Raw genomic sequence first — 21,559 nt, 5'->3', positions numbered from 1 at the left:
ATAGTTTAGTTTTGGCCCCAATTCTAGGCACTGTTTTTGAGCTTGAAAACCATAGATAGTCTGGCCTGGGCTCAAGATATCTAAATGAAGTCTCATTTATTTGTTTAATAACCTATCAAGATCAAGATATGAAGCCCTCTTTCACATCACTCTTCCCTCCGGGATGGAGCATGTAGGTATTTGATTAGTTCATTTATTCCTAGCTCATCTCCTAGCCCATTTATTCCTAGCCCATCTCCCAAGGCAGCAATTTCATCCTCACAACAACCCTGTGAAGTTAGTCTTTGTATGACTGATCCAGGGTCACCCAGCAAACCTCCGTGACAGAGTGAGAACATGAACCTGGGTCTCCTAGATTCTAGTCTGACACTCTAACTACTGTACCAAAATACTTCTGTTACACACCCATACTCTGGAATGCAATCCTGAACTCTTCTTGCTTTTCAGTTTGCTGAAACTCTTCTGGAGGTCATTAAGTGTAGGCTGATTTTTGGCCCTTGAATTCTCTTGATGGGCTGGTCCTTGCAGTCTGGGCTTCTTTTCTCTATTTTTCTGAATTTATTCTTATATGGGTTATATCATGAGGACATAATAGGCTCTTTGACAGGAAGGCATCAAAAGTTCTTAAATAAATATTGATAAGAGCATCTGCTTGTATGAGGCCAAGGAATTTCCCCATTGCTCCCAATAGGCTGGTAATTCCTAATGAAGCACATGGGACTTGCTTTCTGGTGAGTAACTGCAGCGTTAATAAAACTTATTACTGCTAATGAAGTTTCAAAGCAACCTGTGGACATATAACAGAATATAGTCAGCTATAGGGAAAGTTACAGTTCATTACTAGCTCTGGGGAAAGAAATGTACGTAGAAGAATAGAATGTCTTCTTCAGTTTAAAAATGTTGTTTCCAGAATTTCTTTATATTAAAATTATTCTATAAATTATGTTTTTTAAATTAAATCCCTCACATCAAAAACAATTAAGCAACTATTTGCAGATGCTGTCAAGGAACAAATGTGCTTTAGTTAGAATCATTTTGATCCATTCCTTCTGCCCGAAGTAAGAACATCCCCACTGTGTCTAAAAGGGATTGGATTTTTTTTTAATTCCACCCTATATTTTGAAACTTCAAGAAATTCTAATCGTAAACATGTTGATCTTGATCCAAAGATTCTTGCGCCCAAAAGTTGTGCTGGTGCTCTGGCTTTGATGACAGCGGTGTATTTTGGACAGGATGAAATTTTCAAACCCTGACTTTCATAACAGCTTGTTAAACACAGAAAATGCCAAAAGGATCCACCATACAGTCAACACTTGTGTTTGCAGTTCCACTTGACAGATGAGAACAAGACAGATATTCTGCATGGAGATGTCCAAACATGAGAACCATGTTGATGGACAAGGTTCCCACACCATAAGGGACAGTCAGCCAGCCACACAGACGTCCAAAACACACACAGGGAGTGAACTGTAGTAAAGCTAATTTGCTCAAGTGGACTCTCACATAATGCCCATGATCCAGCGTCTGGGCACATAACTGATTTCCATCTGACAACAGTAGGACCATACAAAGAGGGGAGGGAGAAACAGATATAGTGGAAGTTTTCAGTACACATCACAAAAAGCTGTCAGTTGCTGCAAACAAATATGTAAAAATGCCAATGATTCTAGAATGATAGGCCCCATGAAATGTCACAAATAAAGGAAGGAAAAAGAAGAGAAAGAAATTCCCTTCCCTGCTCAACCATTCCCTCATATCTGGGTAAAAATGGCCTTCTTTCTGTTCTCCACTCTGGGGGGGCAGGGTTGGTAGTAGAAACAGTGCTTTGTCCACTCTTTGCCCTGCTGTTGCCATAATTATAGCAACCAATGCTTGGAAGTCACAACAATTCTGGTGGCATCCCTGGGGAGAATTAACACAAATGTACAACACAAATAAAATGTTTTGAGGTTGCAAAATAAAACATTTGGGGGTGGAATTCCACACAGTTCCACAGTTGGGGTGGAATTCCACATGTTTTATTTTTCCTGAAAACATTTTATTTCAGAAATGCTAAACTAGTGACTTTTTGCCTGAAGTCTCTATGAAAATGTTTCCTGCTTGCTGTGTGGAGAGCAAAAAAGTTTTCTTTTTCCCACCTGACTGTTAAAGCTCTCCCGTTCATTTCCTCCACAGTTCGCACTTTCCATTTTCTGCCGCTTCAGGACTCTCCATGCCGCTCACCATTTGTAGAATGTTTTCATGAATGTATTGTCGAAGGCTTTCACGGCTGGATTCAACTGGTTCTGGTGGGTTTTCTGGGCTGTGTGGCTGAGGTCTGGTCACCAGATCACGGCCACACAGACCGGAAAACCCACCAGAACCAGTTCTCATAAATGTTTCCTCTGTTTGCAGCTAATCTGCCCACAATTTCAGTGTTTAAAGTACATGAATAAACTTAGTTTGGACTGCCAATTCCATGCACATGTCCTTTTTTCCTATTGTTTTCGATTAGATATCTTTAAAGCAATACAGATTCGATATGAGAATCAGCAATATGTGCCTAATTTGTGTCTGTGTAGCTTCACAGACATGTAATTGAAAACAAAAATAAAAAAAGGGAAAATAGCACGTGCCTGGAATTGGCAGTCAAAAACTAACTTTATTCATGTACTTGACACACTTAAATTGCAGGTGGATGAGCTGAAAGCAGAGGAAAAGTCCGTGGGAACATTCTGCAAATGGTGAAGCCTGAATGGTGGGTGCAAGCTGCTCAGAAAACAGAAGTGAGAGCTCCAACAGTCAGGGGGCAGGCAGAAAAAAGAACCACTTTCACTGACAATCCTCTTTTTCTGCACTATGTGGACAAAAAGAAAGCCAAAACAGTTATTTTAAAAATATCTGCAAAACATTTTATTTGCATTGCGCACAATTGAACATAGAAGGAACCTTTTACATATGTAACTATTTTGGGGTACAAGAAACCCATTTTAGTTTTTCTTGGTCAGCCTACACAGCCAGGTTTGCTTTGTTTCATGTTTAACTTTTGATCCCAAATTTTCAAGTAGTAGTAAAACTGCAACTGCAAACAAACATTTGGCCCCTTCCGCACACACAAAATAATGTGTTTTCAAACCACTTTCACAACTGTTTGCAAGTGGATTTTGCTATTCCGCACAGCTTCAAAGAGCACTGAAAGCAGTTTGAAAGTGCATTATTCTGCATGTGCAGAATAAGCCTCTGTTACAGAAATATGGGCAAAACACTCTGTGTAGGTATCCAGTAAAAGCTGGATGTAAATAACTTTGTATAAATAAAAATGCAATCCTGAGGGGGAGTAAATGTGCCACGGCTGGGGATGGCACAGCCAGGACACCACCTCAGAGGCTGGAGGACCTGTGGCATCAACTGGACAGCAATGCTCTGCCTACCTCCGTGATAGAACCTATGCCGGACAATGGCATATGCCACTGTTTTTGCCCATGTAAGTTTGCCCTGGCAATTCAGGAAGCTGACTAATGGCAGCTCTGACCCTGGGAACTCCCCCTTTGACACCAGCACAAGTTCCTGAGGATGTGCTGTCACTGTGGATGTCCAAGGCACTGCACTGTTGTACAGCTCCCGAACACCAACATAAGTGCCCCAGTGTCAGTGTAAAAGCCCTTACACTGGAGCAAGTGGCACCAATGCAGGGACCACACTTTTCAGTGGCACAGATCTAAAGCCTTGGCCACCAGTGCAGCAGGACTAAGGTCAGCTACTCCCTCAGCCACACCACTGAACTGCCCTCGCTATGCTGGTGGGAGTGAAGGGATGCTGGCACTGTGTCCCACTGCCAGAGATTTGCCCCCTCACTGGGGCTGATTCAGCCTTCCCCCCTCAGATGGGGCTGTCAGTTTATATCCTACAGGATGTTATAGTTTACCCACATTGGCAGAAAGAGCAAAATTCTGTCAAAAAGGGATCCATCCCCAAGCTGAGAAACTTACCCGTCTTAATTGTGTCCACTAGCTTGTCATTTTTTTCTCCTTCAAGTAATTTCTGGTAGTATCCTGGGTTTTGTTCCATGTGAGCCTGGGCACCGCTCACAACCATCCAGACCAGTGCGCGATGCTCATTTGGAATGCCTTTTCTGATATAGCGTTTCACTGCAATAAAGCACAAATTATATTCTTTGATGTAGTCCTGCTCACAAAAACAGATAGAAAAGAATCCAAGAAGTTACGAAATTTGACAAATCACTGGCCATTTCCAAAGAGGTCAGAAATGCAGAATTAATAATTGAAAGAATGTGCTAAGAAATTATATTATTTTATATGTGTCACACAGCAGCCAATGTAATATATCAGTTACAGTGCTAGACTAGGAGACCTTGCTTCAAATCCCCACTCTGCTGTGGAAACTTAGTGGGTGACCATGAATTAATCATTCTTTCTCAGCCAGGGTGCCCCATCCAAGGGGCTGGGGCCCCGGCCGCAGTGCCTGCTGCTTCCATGGAGGCTTCCTGGCAGCATAGTGAGGTTTCCAATGTGAAAAAGCCTCCCCATCACCAGAAAAACCCCGTTGGCCTTAATGGACTTATGTCACTTCTTTGGTGCTGTAAGTCCCAAGCTTTTTATGCCGGTGGCGGCTGTGGGAGCACAAGGACACTGGTGCCCATCCAGCACTGCATCCCACTATTAGGGAGGGCTGTGGCAGCCACTCACTGGTGAATTCACCCCTCCATCGGGGAAATGGATGCAAATCCACTGTCAGAGCTACATGCTGCTCCCACTTGTGATTTTGAAACCCCCCCCTCCCCCGGTTTGGATGGGGCTGTAAACTATCTCACAGAGATATTTATGGGGATAAAATGGAAGAGAGGACAATGAGACCCTACTGGGGAGAAAGGCAGATTATAAATGAAATCAACATTAACAAGAGGTCACCATTGCTACCCAAATGGTCTGAACGATAGTACAGAACTATAGAATCTTAAAAGTTCATGAAAAGAGGAAGGTTTTGCTTCAGTAGTATCACTGGCACTGGGCAGAAATTGCATCCACAGAGGAGCACATCCTGACTACATCAGGATACTACATCCTGACTACAGCAGCAGTGGCATAGTGGTTAAGAGCAGGTGTACTTTAATCTGGAGGAACCGGGTTTGATTCCCCGCTCTGCCGCCTTATCTGGGGAATTCAGATTAGCCTGTACACTTCAACACATGCCAGCTGGGTGACCTTGGGCTAGTCATAGTTCTTCTAAGCTCTCTCAGCCCCACCCACCTCACAGAATGTTTGTTGGGAGGGAGGAAGGGAAAGGAGTTTGTAAGCCCCTTTGAGTCTCCTATAGGAGAGAAAGGTGGGATATAAATCCAACTCTTCTTCTAGATTGAATACCGCAATGAACTCTACATGGGGATGCCTTGAAAAGTGGTTTTTTTGCAAACTGAAGTTCAGTTTTGCAAACTGAAGTTTGATGAAGTCAGAATGTTGATGGGGATTGGTTGTAGAGACCCCTTCACTGCAGTCCTGGCCCATCAACACCAGCTCCCAATCTGTTTCTAAGAACAACTCATGTTGATGATGTTGTCCTTTAAAGTCTTTAAAGCCCTGCATGTCTGGAGACCAGCATAGCTGAAAGGTAGCCTATTCCTGTACAATCTTAATGAACCCCTGCAACTATCTTCCAAGGTCCTGCTGAGGATGCCCCTACCTTCTAAGATTAGGGAGAAGACAGCTTGGAAGAGGGCCTTCTCAGTGTGGCACCAAAACTCTGAAATTCTCCCCCCAGGGATACTCACCTGTACCCTTCTTTTGTTTTCTTCTAACAGGTAAATACTTTTTAAATTTTTGTTTTGTACTTCCTCCGATACTCCGTTCTGCCCTATGTTTTAATTATGTATACATATTTTATTGTACTGTATGTACATTTTAATTTATTTGTTTTGGGTTTAATAATTTTAAGATGTATTTTTGTTATATGTTTTTAATTTGTTTGCTGACTTGGAGGTTCCAATGAGAAACATGGGGTATACAATTTGCAAATGATCACTAAGAAATACAGAATTACAATACAACATCATCAGTTTTCATAAGACTTTCATTAGGACCAGCATTAGGACCAGCTGGCATAGAATCTGGTTTAAACAAGTGATGCTGGAATCCACCCTCAAACAGCATTGTTTTCAATGGTGTTTAAACTAGGGCGCCCAGATTCTCCTTTTAAATCCACCTTAAAGGGAGAATCTGGGGTCCCCAGTTTAAACAACATTGAAAGTGATGCTGTTTTGGGATGGATTCTCCCCCACCCTGAAACAACATCACTTTCAATGTTTAAACTGGGGAACTCAGATTCTCCCTTTAAATCCATGCCGAAGGGGGTGGATTTAATAATAATAATAACAACAACAACCACCACCACCACCACCACCACCACCACCACCACCACCACCACCACCACCTTTATTAGGCATTGAGAGAATAAAAGAAAGAAAACAAGCATTGGCAGGAAGGGGGTGAATTTAAAAGGAAAATCTGGGGAAATTTAAGGGGTGCCTGCTGTCAGGGGTGCAATTACTAAGACAGCAGCACCCTAAAAAAATTTCAGAGTATCTTCGTGAGACCCTACTGATGATACCACCCAGGTTTGGTGAAGTTTGGTTCAGGGAGTCCAAAGTTATGGACTCCCAAAGGGAGTGCCCCATCCCCTTTTGTTTCCAATGGGAGCTAATAGGAGATGGGGGCTGCTGCACTCTTGAGGGAGGGTCCTCATAACTTTTAAAGGACCCTCAAAGGTGTAGCCCCCATCTTCCTATTAGCTCCCCATTGGAAACAAAGCGGAACATCTCACTTTTGAGGAGATCCATAACTTTGGACTCTCTAAACAAAACCTGACCAAACCTGGGTGATATCATCAGGAGAGTCTCCTGAAAAATCCCTGACATTCTGGTGCTGCTAGCCTAAAAACTGCACCCTCTGCAGGCCAAAAACAGAAAAACCCTGAAAATACAAAAAATCCCACAAATGAACCTGCAGTTTTTGCGCCCCCCACAAGGGGGCGCCCTGGGCAACTGCCCACTTTGCCCAATGGGAGGAACACCTCTGTTCCAAAGTAAATTAAAAATTAGTTATCAGTTTACTGTAGGTGCTCCTTCAAGCAACTGGCATTTAACAAGATGAGCGTGCACCTGTTAAAAGTATGCATTACCGCCTCCCAAGATGTTATGGTATCTGGATATTTATAGCTACAATTAACACCACTTCACATTTGATTCTCCCCCCCCAATAATCTTTCTGTTGCCTTTGCAGCTGACCTCGTCCCATCACAACTATTGATTCTGAAAGTAAAGCCAGCATGAAGCACAGTTAAATTAGATGCTGCAAGCAGAAATTGCCTGATGACTTTGTTGTCCTGTGCAAGGGGAAAGCACAGCCCTGCAGCTTGAAATGCATTCACTGTTCTGTTACGCTGCTGTCCATATGACAGGCAACAGCCAGAAGCCTCCAGCAAAAGAAAAACAGATCAATTTAAGTTCTGGAGACCCTGATGTATTTCCAGATACCAGCAGGAACAGAGAATTCCCAGTGCATATCTTTACAGTGACCAAACCATTTGGTTGTATTCATCTAAATCTAAAGGAACTACAGCATGTATCCAAAACAGTCCATTTTTCTTTTTCCATTATCATGCACAGTAAAAAATGCAAATAGTCTCCCAGAATTTATACTGAAAGTTCCAGCCAACTTTCCAACTACACCCATTCAAGGTAAAAACTTATCATCAACAACACTTGCTAGGAGAATGTAAGAAAGAGTTCATATTTTCAGTCCAGACAACAGCGAACACGATAAGATTATCACAGTGCTGGGAAAATCCAAGGCATTTGGGTATCCAGGGTGTTTTTCTGGCATTTAGAAAGGTGAGACATTTATTCAGATTGTTGTAAGCCTGATTTTAAAAGACAGATACAAATATCAAGCACTTAATGTTGTTATCAGGAGGGTTCATAATTTCCTGGTTTGGCTGCACCCCTATGTTATTGCCTCTTGAGACGCATCCAATGATCTGCAATTACTGCTTCCCTAATCGGTTTCACATGCACACAGTACTTCAGGACTGGCTGTTATTAATGTTCAAACATTAAGCAAAAATAATGGAGCAAGCAGAGGGAAGTAAACTTGCCGGACTTCAAAGACAAATTCCCCCTTTTGTGATTCTACCCCATAGGAGGGGAAACATAGGAGGGGTTTTACGACTGAACCTTTGCTCAACAAATATCTTTTCAACAGAAACCGAAAGTGTTGTGAATAAGCTTTAAAGCTATGACATAGAAGCCCCGGCCACGTTTTAACCAGATGTGCTCCAGCAAGCTTTGCTTTGAGCAACTCACATGCCAAACTCTAAGCCTGCTTCATACATTCACATATAGACCTGGGGGAGAAGAAACTGCTGAAAGGGGAATTTAGAAAACTACTGGAGGACTTGCCACCACAACTAACATCAGTCCTTCCACCCACAGAAAATAAGAGACAACAGGGTCTTAAAACATAATTTCAGTTATGAAGGATGTGTTAGGGAAATAGCCATATCTCTTCATTAACCACTGGCATGGTCTTGTGGATTCTGGGGCCAAACATTCACAATGGAAGTCCCTTCAAAAATGAATTTCAGTTTGCTCTGTTTTTCACTACTGTTTTCTGTCATTCACACCAGCCACAGGGGGCCACCTGGGAGGTGGATAATGACCCAGACTGCCCCATAAGTCAGACCAACCCTGTTGAGAACATGGAGGTCACATGGGAGAAACATATAATTGCCAGAACTGCATTAATTAAGCAGGATACATATCTGACCTCCTGAACTAATGTAGCAGGGGGAAAGACAAAATCGCACTTCCTACCTACTGCCTCCATTTCTGGACAGAGACCAGGATTGACATGATCAAGAGGTAAACTAAAGGTTAAATGAGCTTAAAGGAGGAGATTGATCATGATTATCGTTCTGTTAACCTTGAAACAAAGCAGCCCCAGGGCCAGTGCCTTACTAGGGCAGAGTAAAATGGAAGCAGTGAAAACCTAGCATCAATTGAAGAACAAAAAAGTTACACCTACAACAACTAAGTACAGAAGCTAACCAAAAACATGTGCTTGGGTACAGACTGTTGGAACTGCTCCCCAACAGGCACAGCAGCTTGGCATGCTGGAAAACCAGACAATATAAATCAATTCACGGTGGGCATTCCTGAATTTCTACATGTCTGTGGGGCCATGAGTATTTATTTAATTGATTTTTATCCCACTTCTTCCCAGACTCCAGCAGCAGAGAGAAGCTGCAGCTCAAGCCCCACACCCAAACACACTAACAAAAGAGATGAAATCTAAGTCCTAAATCAGCCAGTGTGAAAATAAAATATGTCCTCTATGCCTGAAATACGAATGTGGATTTTTGATTGTGCCCATAACTGCAACGCTACCCTTTATATATTTTAATGAATAAATACTGTCCAATTCATTTTGCATTACCTCTGTTTGTTCATTGGTTGCCTGTCTGGCCAATGTAAGCCTAGCATAACAGCTCCTTCTTTTATACTATCAAGACACAGCTGACTAATGGTGACCCTGTTGGGTTTTCAAGGCAAGAGACAATTCAGAGGTGGTTTGCTACTGCCTGCCTCCACGTCACGATTCTCGTGTTCCTTGATGGTTTCCTATCCAAATACTAACCAGGGCTAATCCTGTTATACCCATTGTGATGTACCACTCCGGGGGGGGGGGGAGATCACTCATCCCCCCAGCACATCATCCAATCAAATTGGGGTTAGCTACTTTTTATTTTGTTTGGAAATGAAGGCACACTTCTAGTAAGTTCCAATGATCATGGCTTGCCATACATGAAATGGACAAATCATACAGTTCTAGACTACCAGTTTGGTTCTACACTACTCTGCAAATTCAGAGGATGGGCTGTGTTTCAGTGGGTAAGGCTTTCAATGCAGAAGGCCCCACTGTTAGCTTCTCTCATTTCCAGCTAAAAGCCCAATTCATGCAGCTAAATCTTACCTTTTAAATTTTTTGGTAAACCATTATTTCCCTTTAAAAGCTTGGACCACTTGATTGCTCTTCTAGTGAGTACCACTAGATAGCTGGAAAAGAATTCTTCGTAAGTTGTATAGTCAAAGTCTGTTGGCCTTTCAAACCCATATGCATCCACCCTACAAATATAAAAAAAAAGATTTCACAGTTACTACATGGACCTAAACCTATATTACTTTTCAGAAACGAAGACTGTGGGGAAACACTGAACACAAAGGAGGGAAAGAGAAAAATATACCAAATGTTGCTAGTATTTTTTAAAGATAAACTTGATAAAATTACTAGAAGTTAAAAAGAAAATTCTAGTGTGTGTTTTTCTGTTTTTTAAAAGACATCCAGTTACCATTAGTTTGACTCCAATATTTTTAAAATAAATATATAAATTGCAGAATAGGAGATTCATCAATCAGTCAGAGTGGTGTCGGGATTAAGAGTGGTGGATTCTACTCTGGAAAACTGGGTTTGATTTTCCACTCCTCCACATGAGCAGCGGACTCTCATCTGGTGAACCAGATTTGTTTCCTCGTTCCTACACATGAAGTCTGCTGAGTGACCTTGGGCTAGTCACAGTTCATTCAGAACTCTCTCAGCCTCACATACCTCACAAGGTGTTGGTTGTGGGGAGAGGAAGGAAAAAGGAGTTTGTTAGCCACCTTGAGTCTCCTTCCAGGAGAGAAAGACAGGGTATAAATTCAAACTCTTCTTGTGTTCTTTCTAATATTTTCTAATATGTGTGCAAATGGCCGCTATGTGAAGCCTCCATCTTTAGAGGCAGCATGACACTGAATACCTATTTCTGAGGATGGGCAAACACTGGAGATCGACTATTTGCCTTCATGTCCAGCTGAATGCTTTCTGGAAATATCTGGTTAGCCACCATTGAATGTAGGATGCTACTTGATAGATGGACACGTGGTCTGTTACAGCGGGGCTCATGTTTTTATATTCACAGCCGCCACTACAAATTATAGTACTCCAGTGTAGTAAGCAATAATGCCAGTTATGTCACATGAGAGCTGGTGGCTAACAGCATCAGCTGAGATACCACCTCGTGTAAGCCACTTACTCATTACATCAGCTTAGGTAAGTCACTATGTTTTATTCTTGGCCATCACAGGTTACACGATCTACCTTGTGGGTCTTTCATAACAATGCAAGTGAAGCTCTAATAATGCTCATCAAGACACTAGATAATGAAGAAGAGGAGGAGTTTGGATTTATACCCCACCTTTCTCCCCTGTAAGGAGAATCAAAAGGGCTTACAAACTCCTTTTACTTCCTCTCTCCACAGTAGAACCTTGCAAGGTTGATGGGGCTGACAGAGTTCTGAGAGAACTGTGACTAACCCAGGGTCACCCAGCAGGAATGCAGGAATGGGGAAACAAATCTGGTTCACCAGATAAAACTCTGCTGCTCAAGTGGAGGAGTGGGGAATCAAACCTGGTTCTCTAGATTAGACTCCACCTGCGCTTAACCACTACACCACACTGGCTCTCTTGGGTATCATTACATAGGTGAGATGTTAATAGACCACTGTGTGCCCTCTTTATATTCTCTGTGATTTTAGTCCCCAAATAATTTTCCTTAAATCAGAACTTGTTACAAAACAGAGCTATTAAACATTTCCAGATGTTGTTACTTTGAGTTTTCCACCATATTCATTCACACAAAGAATTCCTGACTATTTTGGAACCCTTAATTACTAGATCACTGTTGGTTTTCTATGAAGTTCTAAACTCCATCCAGTAACATTTGTTTGCCTTTTTTGAATGTTGCCACTAAAAAGACAATGGATCAGTGAGAAGCACATTTCCCTTTTGGTTGCTGCTTTGCTCTTTGAACATGTGGACAATCCAGAAAATGGAAAAATAGTTTGTATCATTTCAAGGGCATCTCTCTTTACAATGAACTGAAACAAAAATTGTCTGTATTACATAGTACGTAGGTGCTTACGTGCCACTGAACTTAAACATACAGGGGATTTCTGAAGTGCTGGGCTCCATTAGGATTGGAGGCTAAGAGAAACAAAACAAAAGCTGCTTTTTGTTCACGAACTCCAGAACCATATGCTTGGTATTCCAGAGAGAAGCAGCAAACTATGACCAACTTTTCCAGAAGTCCACCCAGAGCAAAAGGAAGCATTTCAGCTCATCTCTACAGCATTTTTTAGCAATGTCAAAAAGTTTTTCCTGGAGTGTGCAGTCTTTAATTGACTGCAAATAGGGAGTTGCATGTTTGAGTACTGCTGGGGGTGGGGGGAAGCTCCAGACAAGCAGAAGACAAACATTTCAAGGAGAGGCTGACATCTACCTTTTGGAATAGAATGGAAGGAATTTGGGAAAGGCAAACAGCATTCCGGAATATCAACATGCACAGGTGGTCTGAAATGGTTTCACCAGGCAAAGCACTAACATTTGAAAGTGTAAGACGCATGTTTTGCTGCATGTGTAAAGTGGGTCTCCTCACCTGGTGACATGCATTAGAACAAAGGATAGAGAATTAGCTATTGCCTGGTTATGAAGATGGAAATAAATACTAAGCCAGATTCTTGGTGTCTTATTTGTCATAAGTCTGATGATACTGATGACTCCTTGGAATTTGTAAATAATCCCTAAGTTCTGTCTAGAGTAGACAATAGCCAACCTCTTCATGATCCCTCAGCACATCTAGCTTTTATATACATGTTTATATCTCTGCATGTATAAAATTTACCTGTTAAAGTAATACAAGACTGTACAAGACATCGTACATTCAGTTAATAAATTACACATGTCAAAGCAAATCTTCCTCCTAAATAAGTGACTTATTTTAAAATGAGTTTGTAAACCTTTTCTTTCTTTTTCAAGGTTGCCACCTTAACACATGCAGCGAGTTGAGTCTGGTGTACTAAAAACAGTGTAGCAATGCAGTTAGCTGATAACATAAGGAAATGAAAAAAAATCCTGAAGAGCTAACATTGTAAGATGGATTTCAGCGTTTTCAATTATACTGGAAGTCCAAGACTTCAGAACTCCTGATTTATTGAGAACTGTAACAACTGAACTAAGCTACTTTTAAGTCTAAAATAAGACAATCCTACCATTTTGAATGGAACTTTCATTTAAGTGTGCAAAATTGCATGCTATTAACTCAATTGCAACTGCCCATTCAAAGAAAAACCACCCCTTTTAAATAAAGGATAAGAAACAAAATCTGAAAAGCAGATCTATCATGAGGCCAGAGCATTAGCGTGTTATTATGTTCGTTCGTTAGCAGAATTAGCTAATCGAATCCAAATGCCAAAGCAACAGGCATCGTGATGAACGTTAATTTCATTTGCCACGAGAAAACCTGGGGGCCATTCACTGGAATCATGACCCAGTTGCCAGTGAAAAGGAATTCCAGAGTGTGGCAAAGCACCCCTCGGAAGTGGCGCCTTCTGAAAATTGACTCCGAGGGTCAGTGGGTGCACTGGCGCTTTCCTCCTTGGGGAGCTCGCCTCCACTAACTCCTCCTTGCTGGGCACGAAGGTAGCGAATGAAGGCGCCTTGTGGAGGCCCCGGAGGGGAGTGTTGGCTTGCAAAAAGTCACCTGCGTGTGTGGAAGAGACGAGAGGAGGCTCCCTTCCGCCCTCCACGGACCCCCCGCGTACCTGTGCACGTTGCTCGCGCGCGCTTCTTGGCGAGCTCGCCGCTCCTCCTCCTCCTCGCCCTCCATGGAAAAGAGATACCCGGGATTCCTCCAGCACAAAATGGTCAAGCCCGCCGCGGGCCTCTCCGCTCTCCCCTTTGGAGACGGCTCCGCGGCTGGGCGCTACCCCGAGGGAGACGCTTCGCTCTCCTCCAGGAAGGAAAGCGCTCTCGCCACACCTCCACCTTGGAAGGGGCGCACAAACAATCCAGGTGCCGAGGTTCAGCGGCTGTTCCCGGCTGTCGTTGGACGCAGGAGGCGAACATAGAGTCCGGCTTCGCAGGGTGGCTTCCCTCCCATGCCAGGCGCCCTTCCCGCGGTTCCCTTTCTCCCCCGCGCAATGGTGCCTGGCTGGGCGCTCTTCCTCAGCTGCCTATCCGGGGATGCCGGCCCCCCCACTGCGCCTCCTGCAAACTTCTCTCCAGGCGGGACAACTTGTGAGAACAGCTGAGAGGAAGCCTCCGCCTCCCCGCCCGCCCGCTTGGCGGTGGCTCTTCCCAAGGCAACCTGCTGCTGCGCCCTCCCTCCTCCCTTTCCTGGCTCGGCTCCTGTGGCCTGGCTGCGCCCTCCCCTCCCCTGGGAAATGCTCGGCAGGCTCCTCGACTCGACTGTCAACAGGGAAGGAGGGCGCTCGGGGATTGGGAAAGCACAGGAGTCCCCCCCCCCCCACACCGCCTGCTTTCCGCGCTGTTGCAGGAGGAAGGGGAGGTTTATTTCAAAAGAGTGCCTTGAGGCATGTGGGGCGAGGGTTGGACTAGTTAGGCTCAGGTTCAAAGAGCTTCACTCTGCCACAAAACTTGCTGGATGAGGTGACCTTGAGCCAGCCACAGTCTCTGAGCCTAGGGGCCTCCAAACTTTCCAGTCTACATTTGAGAAATATTCGCAGGCCAAAAAAACCCAAAACCAGTTTTATAACTTTTTAACCATTTCTCTAATGCTGCAATCTTGTGCATGCCTGCCTTGGTGGAAATCTTATTGAAGCTTTGAGTAAATATGAATAGCATTTAAATGCAAACGTTTAGTTCTCTGTTCAAGCCACATGTGCACTGCAGGAGGAGATGCCCAATGCCAAATGATCCTTCATTTTAAAAAAGCATCCTGCACATTTGAACCTGGGTTTCCCCAGAACTTGCAATGTAACCTCAGGAATATTTTTCTTGAGTATAAATTCCAGTGAGTAGAGCCTCGTAGGAGTCTGAGGAGGCTTGTTTAGGATTGCTCTGGTAACCTCCATTGATTTGCCTTTCCCAAGCAGGTTAAATTAGAACTCATCTCGTGGCAGGGAGTTCCTTATGTTAATGATGAATTCTGCAAAAAAAGCATTTTCCCTCATCCTGGAATTTCTGCCTACATGACTGTAATTGGGCAAAGGCAAACCCAAAAACTAGTATTTTGCGAGAGAGAAACCATCTGCTCCTACTATTTGAGTCCCAAAAGCCCCCCCCATTCCCTAGTCTGCTTTCCTAGAGGAGGGGCTCCAACCTCCCAATTTTGAGAAGAGGCAGTGAAATGTGGACCCCCCTCTCTGCTTGCACCCCAGTCACATTCCATTTAGACATACCCTGAACTTCAAATGTGGAGCCAAATGTGGGAAATTTCCATCCTTGCTGCCAAAGGAACAAAAGCATGCACAGAATGAGCACCAAGCCCATCTCCTGAACATCTGTCTCCCATCCTCAAGCCCCTATTCACACATGCTAACAAAGCCTCCAGGATCACCTCTTTAGGGGGGTTTCCCACCACTGCCCCAGCCTGATCGGCCAGGGTATTTTATTGGCATGTGTGCTGCCTCTGCAGGGGAAGCCTTTTGCCTGGAAAGGGGAGAGGGAAAGAGCTCCTTGCAAGTTCTCCCAGCTCCTTGCATAGCCTTTCAGGCGAGCTCTCTCTGGGAGAGTGAGGCTACCACAGAGGGCTAGCAGGTCTAGGCTGGAAAATTCCTAGACTAGACCATTGTGGACCATGTGTTCCACTCCCCAGCTGGTTCACAGAAACCTCCCAAGAGGTGGCCATCATGCTGAGATGCCTGCCTTCCGCCCGGACTTCCAGCCCTTTCTCACCCCAACACCGGGCTGCTCTTCAGCTGTTGTGGCACTAGACCAGGGGTAGGGAACCTGCGGCTCTCCAGATGTTCAGGAACTACAATTCCCATCAGCCTCTGTCAGCATGGCCAATTGGCCATGCTGGTAGGGGCTGATGGGAATTGTAGTTCCTGAACATCTGGAGAGCCGCAGGTTCCCTACCCCTGCACTAGACTCTGCAGGCTGGATAACATCTTGCAGCTTGCCAGATGTGGTTCGTGGATATGCAACTTATCCCTGAAATCAGGCTCCATCCCTGAAGACTGGAAGATGGCCAATGTCACACCAATCTTTAAGAAAGGATCTAGGGGGGACCCGGGAAATTACAGGCCAGTCAGTTTGACATCTGTTCCTGGTAAATTAGTAGAATCTATCATTAAAGATAAAATTATAAAACATGTACTGAAAAGCAAGGAACCCTGCTGAGAAAGAGTCCAGCATGGCTTTGCAGAGGCAAATCCTGTCTTCACAAACTTACTAGAGTTCTTTGAGGGTGTAAACAGGCATGTGGACAGAGGTGAACCCGATTGGACATTGTCTACTTGGATTTCCAAAAGGCTTTTGACAAGAGTTCCTCACCAGAGACTGTTGAGAAAACTCAGCAATGAAGGAATAAGAGGGGTCCTCCTATGGATTAAAAACTGGTTGAAGAGGAAACAGGAAACAAAGGAGTGGGTGTAAATGGGAAGTTCTCACAATGGAGAGATGTCGGGAGTGGTGTCCCCCAAGAGATCCGTTTTGGGACCAGTGCTCTTTAACCTATTCATAAATGACCTGGAAGGAGGGGTGGGTAAGCGTGTGGTGGCCAAGTTTGCAAGATGATACCAAATTATGTAGGGATTGGTAGAACCACAAAGGATTAGAAGAGCTCCAAGCGGACCTTGATAAATTAGATGAGTGGGCTCAGAAATGGCAAATGCAGTTCAATGTAGCAAAATGTAAAGTGATGCACATAGGGGCAAAAAATCCAAACTTCACATACACGCTACAGGGAGTCAGTGCTATCAGTCTGAACCAGGAAAGGGATTTAGAAACGTCTTAGTTGATAGTTCCATAGGAATGTCCAACTCAATGCATGGCAGCTGTGAAAAAAGAACCAAACTCTATGCTGGGGATCATTAGGAAAGGAATTGATAATAAAACTGCAAGAGATTGTCATGCCCTTATATAAAAGCAGTGGTGCTAGAGCCGCGCAGAGTACTGTGTCCAGTTCTGGTCGCCGCATCTCCAAAAGGATATTGAGAGGAGATAGAAAAAGAAGTGCAGAGAAGAGGCAACAAGGATGATTGAGGGACTGGAGCACCTTCCCTATGAGGAGGCTGCAGCGTTTGGGCCTCTTTAGTTTGGAGAGGAGGCGGCTGAGGGGGGATATGATTGAAGTCTACAAAATTATGCATGGGGTAGAAAATGTTGACAGAGAGACATTTTTCTCTCTTTCTCACAATACTAGAACCAGGGGACATTCATTGAAAATGCTGGGGGGAAGAATTAGGACTAATAAAAGGAAATACTTCTTCACGCAACGTGTGATTGGTGTTTGGAATATGCTGCCACAGGAGGTGGTGATGGCCACTAACCTTTATAGCTTTAAAAGGGGCTTGGACAGATTTATGGAGAAGTCGATTTATGGCTACCAATCTTGATCCTCTTTGATCTGAGATTGCAAATGCCTTAACAGACCAGGTGATCGGGAGCAACAGCCGCAGAAGGCCATTGCGTTCACATCCTACATGTGAGCTCCCAAAGGCACCTGGTGGGCCACTGCGAGTAGCAGAGAGCTGGACTAGATGGACCTTGGTCTGATCCAGCTGGCTTGTTCTTATGTTCTTATGTGGACCAGTTTGGAGACCTCTGTCTTAATCTAACCTACCCACAGGGTTGTTCTGAAGACAAGAAGATTGCTGTAGGCTACCAGGCGTTAGAATGGCAGAATCAATAATATGCACAAATCCCAGCCATCAGTGATGAGAAACTAAGGACTTAAGAGCGGTGCTTCTGTATAGAAATTAGCAGCATGACCTTCCAGGTTGATCATAATGTGCTGGGTTTATCCATATTGTTGTATGTGGAAGCCTGGGGGGGGGGGGTGCTGTTTGTGGCATTGTTGTGTGTTACAATCAACACAAGAAGTGCCTGTTCATACTTTTTTTTAAAAAGAAAACTCCACGGCACAGAGTGGTAAACTGCAGAACTGAAGTCAAAGCTTTACTCATGACCTGAGTTCGTTCCTGACAGAAGTCATTTTCAGGTAGCTGGCTCAAGGTTGACTTAGCATTCCACTCTTCCAAGGTTGGTGAAGCCCAGCTTGCTGAAGGTAAGATGTAGACAACTGAGATAGCCAATGGCAAACCACCCCATCAACAAAGTCTTCCTAATTAATGTTGTGCTTTGATTTCACCCCATGGATTTCTCCTGAGAAACTGCCCCAGCCCTGAGACCCAGACATACATAGTTTCCTGTTAACAAAAGATATGCAAAACTAGCTAAGCACAATGCAATCAAAGCTATCTGTCAACTATTCTTTACTTCGTTAATTCTACTACTCCTTTCTGCCTTATTTCTGGGAACGACCACCTCAGTTTGAATTTGAATAACTCTGGAACTATGGTCGATTCCCCACTCATGCTCATCACTCCAAATATTGAGGTTTCCAGCAGAACTCCCCACTGCAACAGTGCTGAAAATGCTTTCATCTGGTTTCTGGCACGCATGCACGCACGCACACACACACACACCCACCTCAGCACGCGGTTTTTTAGAACCTGGAAGAAAGTAGACCTTTTAAAAAAACGCGTGGCCAATCTGGAGCAGTGGGGAAGTTGGTGGGTGTGTGTGAATCCAGATTCGGACTACCCGCCCTTGCGAGTGACATGGAGCCTTCCATCCAATCAGGACACAGTGGGCTGTGCACAATGCGGGCACAGCTCTTTTTAAAAAAATTTGCGGACCAGAGATCCACATGAATATGAAGCTACATAGGGTCAGTTTTGACTGACTGACTGAATAGAAGGCAATACAAAGCTGTGCTACACATCGTATCCACGTCGATCCGAGTACACGGAGGTGCGTGGAAACAGGGCTTTGCTTTAATCACCAGTTTCTTCGTCTCCGCGTAGAGTCGTTCTGCGCATGCTCATGCAGACATAGATCCATCAGTTTGAAAAAAAATTCCCGCCCCAGCACAATGCAGCAGCCAATCAGGATAGCCCCTGAGTGGATTGCGCATTTGATCTGCCCACAGAGGGGACTCCTGCGTGGCTGCGGCGTTTCTGGGAACAAGGGGGCAGAAACTGCAGTGGGGACCATGAAACCGTGCTCAAAGGGTCCCGAATCTAACCAAACCAGTTTGAATCTACTTTCATTTTTGAAGTGGGGAATCGACCTATGATTTCATCCGGTCCACCCTAAAATCTAATCATTCGCTGGGAGCTCCCTGGCTTGAGTCATTAAGCCAAATGTCCACTGTATTGTTCATAGGCCTACCAGAGACCTCCAGGGTTCATCATTTCCTGTCCTTCCAAAACCAGATGGAGTCTGGGGCAGTTCTTGGTCAGCCTTCAGACCATATTCATGTATCAGTTTTATTTCTGTATCCAAGCTTGGCACTTCTAGCTGCTAAATGTGCAAGTTACCTTGGATCCATTGAACACTAGCTCTTATTACAAAGCCAGCATGATGTAGTGGTTAAGAGCAAATAGACTCTAATCTGGAGAACCGGGTTGAATTCCCCACTACTCCACATGACTGGCAGACTCTTACCTGGTGAATCAGATTTGTTTCCCCACTCCTGCATTCTTGCTGGGTGACCTTGAGCTAGTCACAGTTGCTTCAGAACTCTCCCAGCACCACACCTACCTCAAAAGGAGTCTGTTATGGGAAGAGGAAGGGAAAAAGAGTTTGTAAGCTGCCTTGAGTCTCCTTCAGGAGATATATTCTTAAATTAATTATGAATTGTCAACTTTTCTTTGTGGGGAAGAGAAATGGGGTCTTACATAATGGAATAGTTAAAGAAATGTTTTAGCCAGCCCAACTCACTTGTCATTTTTATAATTCTGCTATTATTGTAATAGCACAATTATGAAATAATAACACTAATTGAAATGTAAATATAAGCAGTGGCATTGTTTGTCTACAAGATGAGTGCTTTACAATGTAGTCTTAAGCAGAGTTAGACTCTTCAAAATCCACTGACTTCATCAAGTTAACTCTGTTAGGGTTGCACTGCAAGTCTCCTGGTCCTCAAACAAAAATGCCAAGAAACAGGAAGTAATTAAGGTGGAAGAAGAAGGAATGGAAGAAACTTTAAAGCAACAGTAGCCCTAAGAAACTTCTATGGCCGTTTGACTAGCCAAACAAGACAACTTGTAATTTCATTTTTTACATTTCAGAAGTTGCTGCAGATCAGATTAAGTATCACATGACAGGTTTCCAGTGATGCCATATGAACTGTCCATTAAAACTGTGTGAACAAATAATGGTAGCTCCACATTAAATGTTTAGTGTAAACCCATCCTCTGCTATAGAATCTTATGGTAAATGTTTATGCACAGTTGCACATGCACACTGTCTGAAAAGTCAGCTCCAGTATTTGCTCCAAATTGATGGGATTAGATTCACTGTAGTGACCAATGTCATTAAGAGGTAAGATCCGGTTTTAAGTAGCTTAAGAATTCTATCTCTGAAATAGATGACCTCTGAATAACAACATTTCACTGGTGCTAAAAGCAGAGTTCATAAGCTTTTTGGGTAAATTAAGGACTCTGCTTGCTATAGACACTGGCCTCACACACAAACACACATATCTATCTATATTTTGCAGCACATGATGATCTCATGTTTTAAGGAAAAACAAGTGATCAGTATTCTTGGAAATTGTTGCTTTTGAAAGTACAGGTGGGCTGGATGAGAAATTCTAGCATTTCTCATTAAAACTTCTGCACTTTCATAAGTTCTTATAATGGACTACTCTACGTGAAGTGCTTCCATGGTGCAAAACTAAAGTACCATAACTGAAACACAATCCAGATATTGCAGAGGAAGTGTTAAGCAGATGTTTAGGTATCTTCCACAGACCAACTGTGAAATATGATGCAGAGTTGCTACAGTCTAAGCTTACCGGTGTAATTCTGAATAGAATTGCATTGCAAAGAGCTTAGCTCTAGGCTAGAACCTACCTTGTATTTAGCAAGATATTTAGTGTTACTTTTTCAAGTGAGTTGGGTCCAGGTTTCCTCATATCTACTTTCATTCTTCTCAGACAGACAGCAGCTGCAGGAAACTAATATCCAAAGCATCACCAAAACAGGATTTGAATGAGGCACAGGGAGAGGAGAGCTTCAGTCTCTCTCCTGGCACCATCCATTTCCCCTACTTGTTCAGCTTTAAAGGGGAAATTTCACCCTCAGTGCCATTTTGGATCCAGAAAACCCCTCCTATCCACATACCGTGGTTCCAATCTGAATCAGGCCCCTGTGGTGCTTAGGCAATTCATTCTCCTCAGCTGCCATCTGTCTGTGGAGAATGTGAGCTGAGTCAGGAGAATCCACACCCAACTCATTCAAAAAGTGATATCTAGTTCAACCTAGTTGCTACAGTTGACCAAGGGGGGAGGAGGGTGTGGCAAAGTCATATTAGGATACAAAAATAAAATGCCATCTCTGAAATGTTTACAAATGTTTTAAATGGCAAATGCTTCATAACCATTTTTCTGTTACAACGTGATATTTAAACTGCTAAAATTGTCAAGTAAGATTTATG

General features: G+C 43.7%; 1 protein-coding gene across 1 annotated transcript in view; it reads right to left on the bottom strand.

The window, feature by feature from the left end:
• The window catches only part of GRTP1 (growth hormone regulated TBC protein 1), a 28,105-nt gene extending 13,914 nt beyond the window's left edge, over positions 1-14,191 (bottom strand). Inside the window, exons 1-3 of the mRNA XM_048495392.1 lie at positions 13,687-14,191; positions 10,023-10,174; positions 3,969-4,127 (exon numbers count right to left, since the gene is read on the bottom strand). Coding sequence (XP_048351349.1) covers positions 3,969-4,127; positions 10,023-10,174; positions 13,687-13,751 — 376 coding nt within the window. The 5' untranslated portion in view covers positions 13,752-14,191. The remainder of the gene's footprint in view (positions 1-3,968; positions 4,128-10,022; positions 10,175-13,686) is intronic.
• Positions 14,192-21,559: the final 7,368 nt, after the last annotated feature.

This window comes from Sphaerodactylus townsendi, linkage group LG04 (assembly GCF_021028975.2).
Source record: "Sphaerodactylus townsendi isolate TG3544 linkage group LG04, MPM_Stown_v2.3, whole genome shotgun sequence".
Classification (NCBI taxonomy): Eukaryota; Metazoa; Chordata; class Lepidosauria; order Squamata; family Sphaerodactylidae; genus Sphaerodactylus; species Sphaerodactylus townsendi.
Note: the sequence above shows the minus strand (reverse complement) of the source record. Positions and strands in the feature narration are given on the sequence as shown.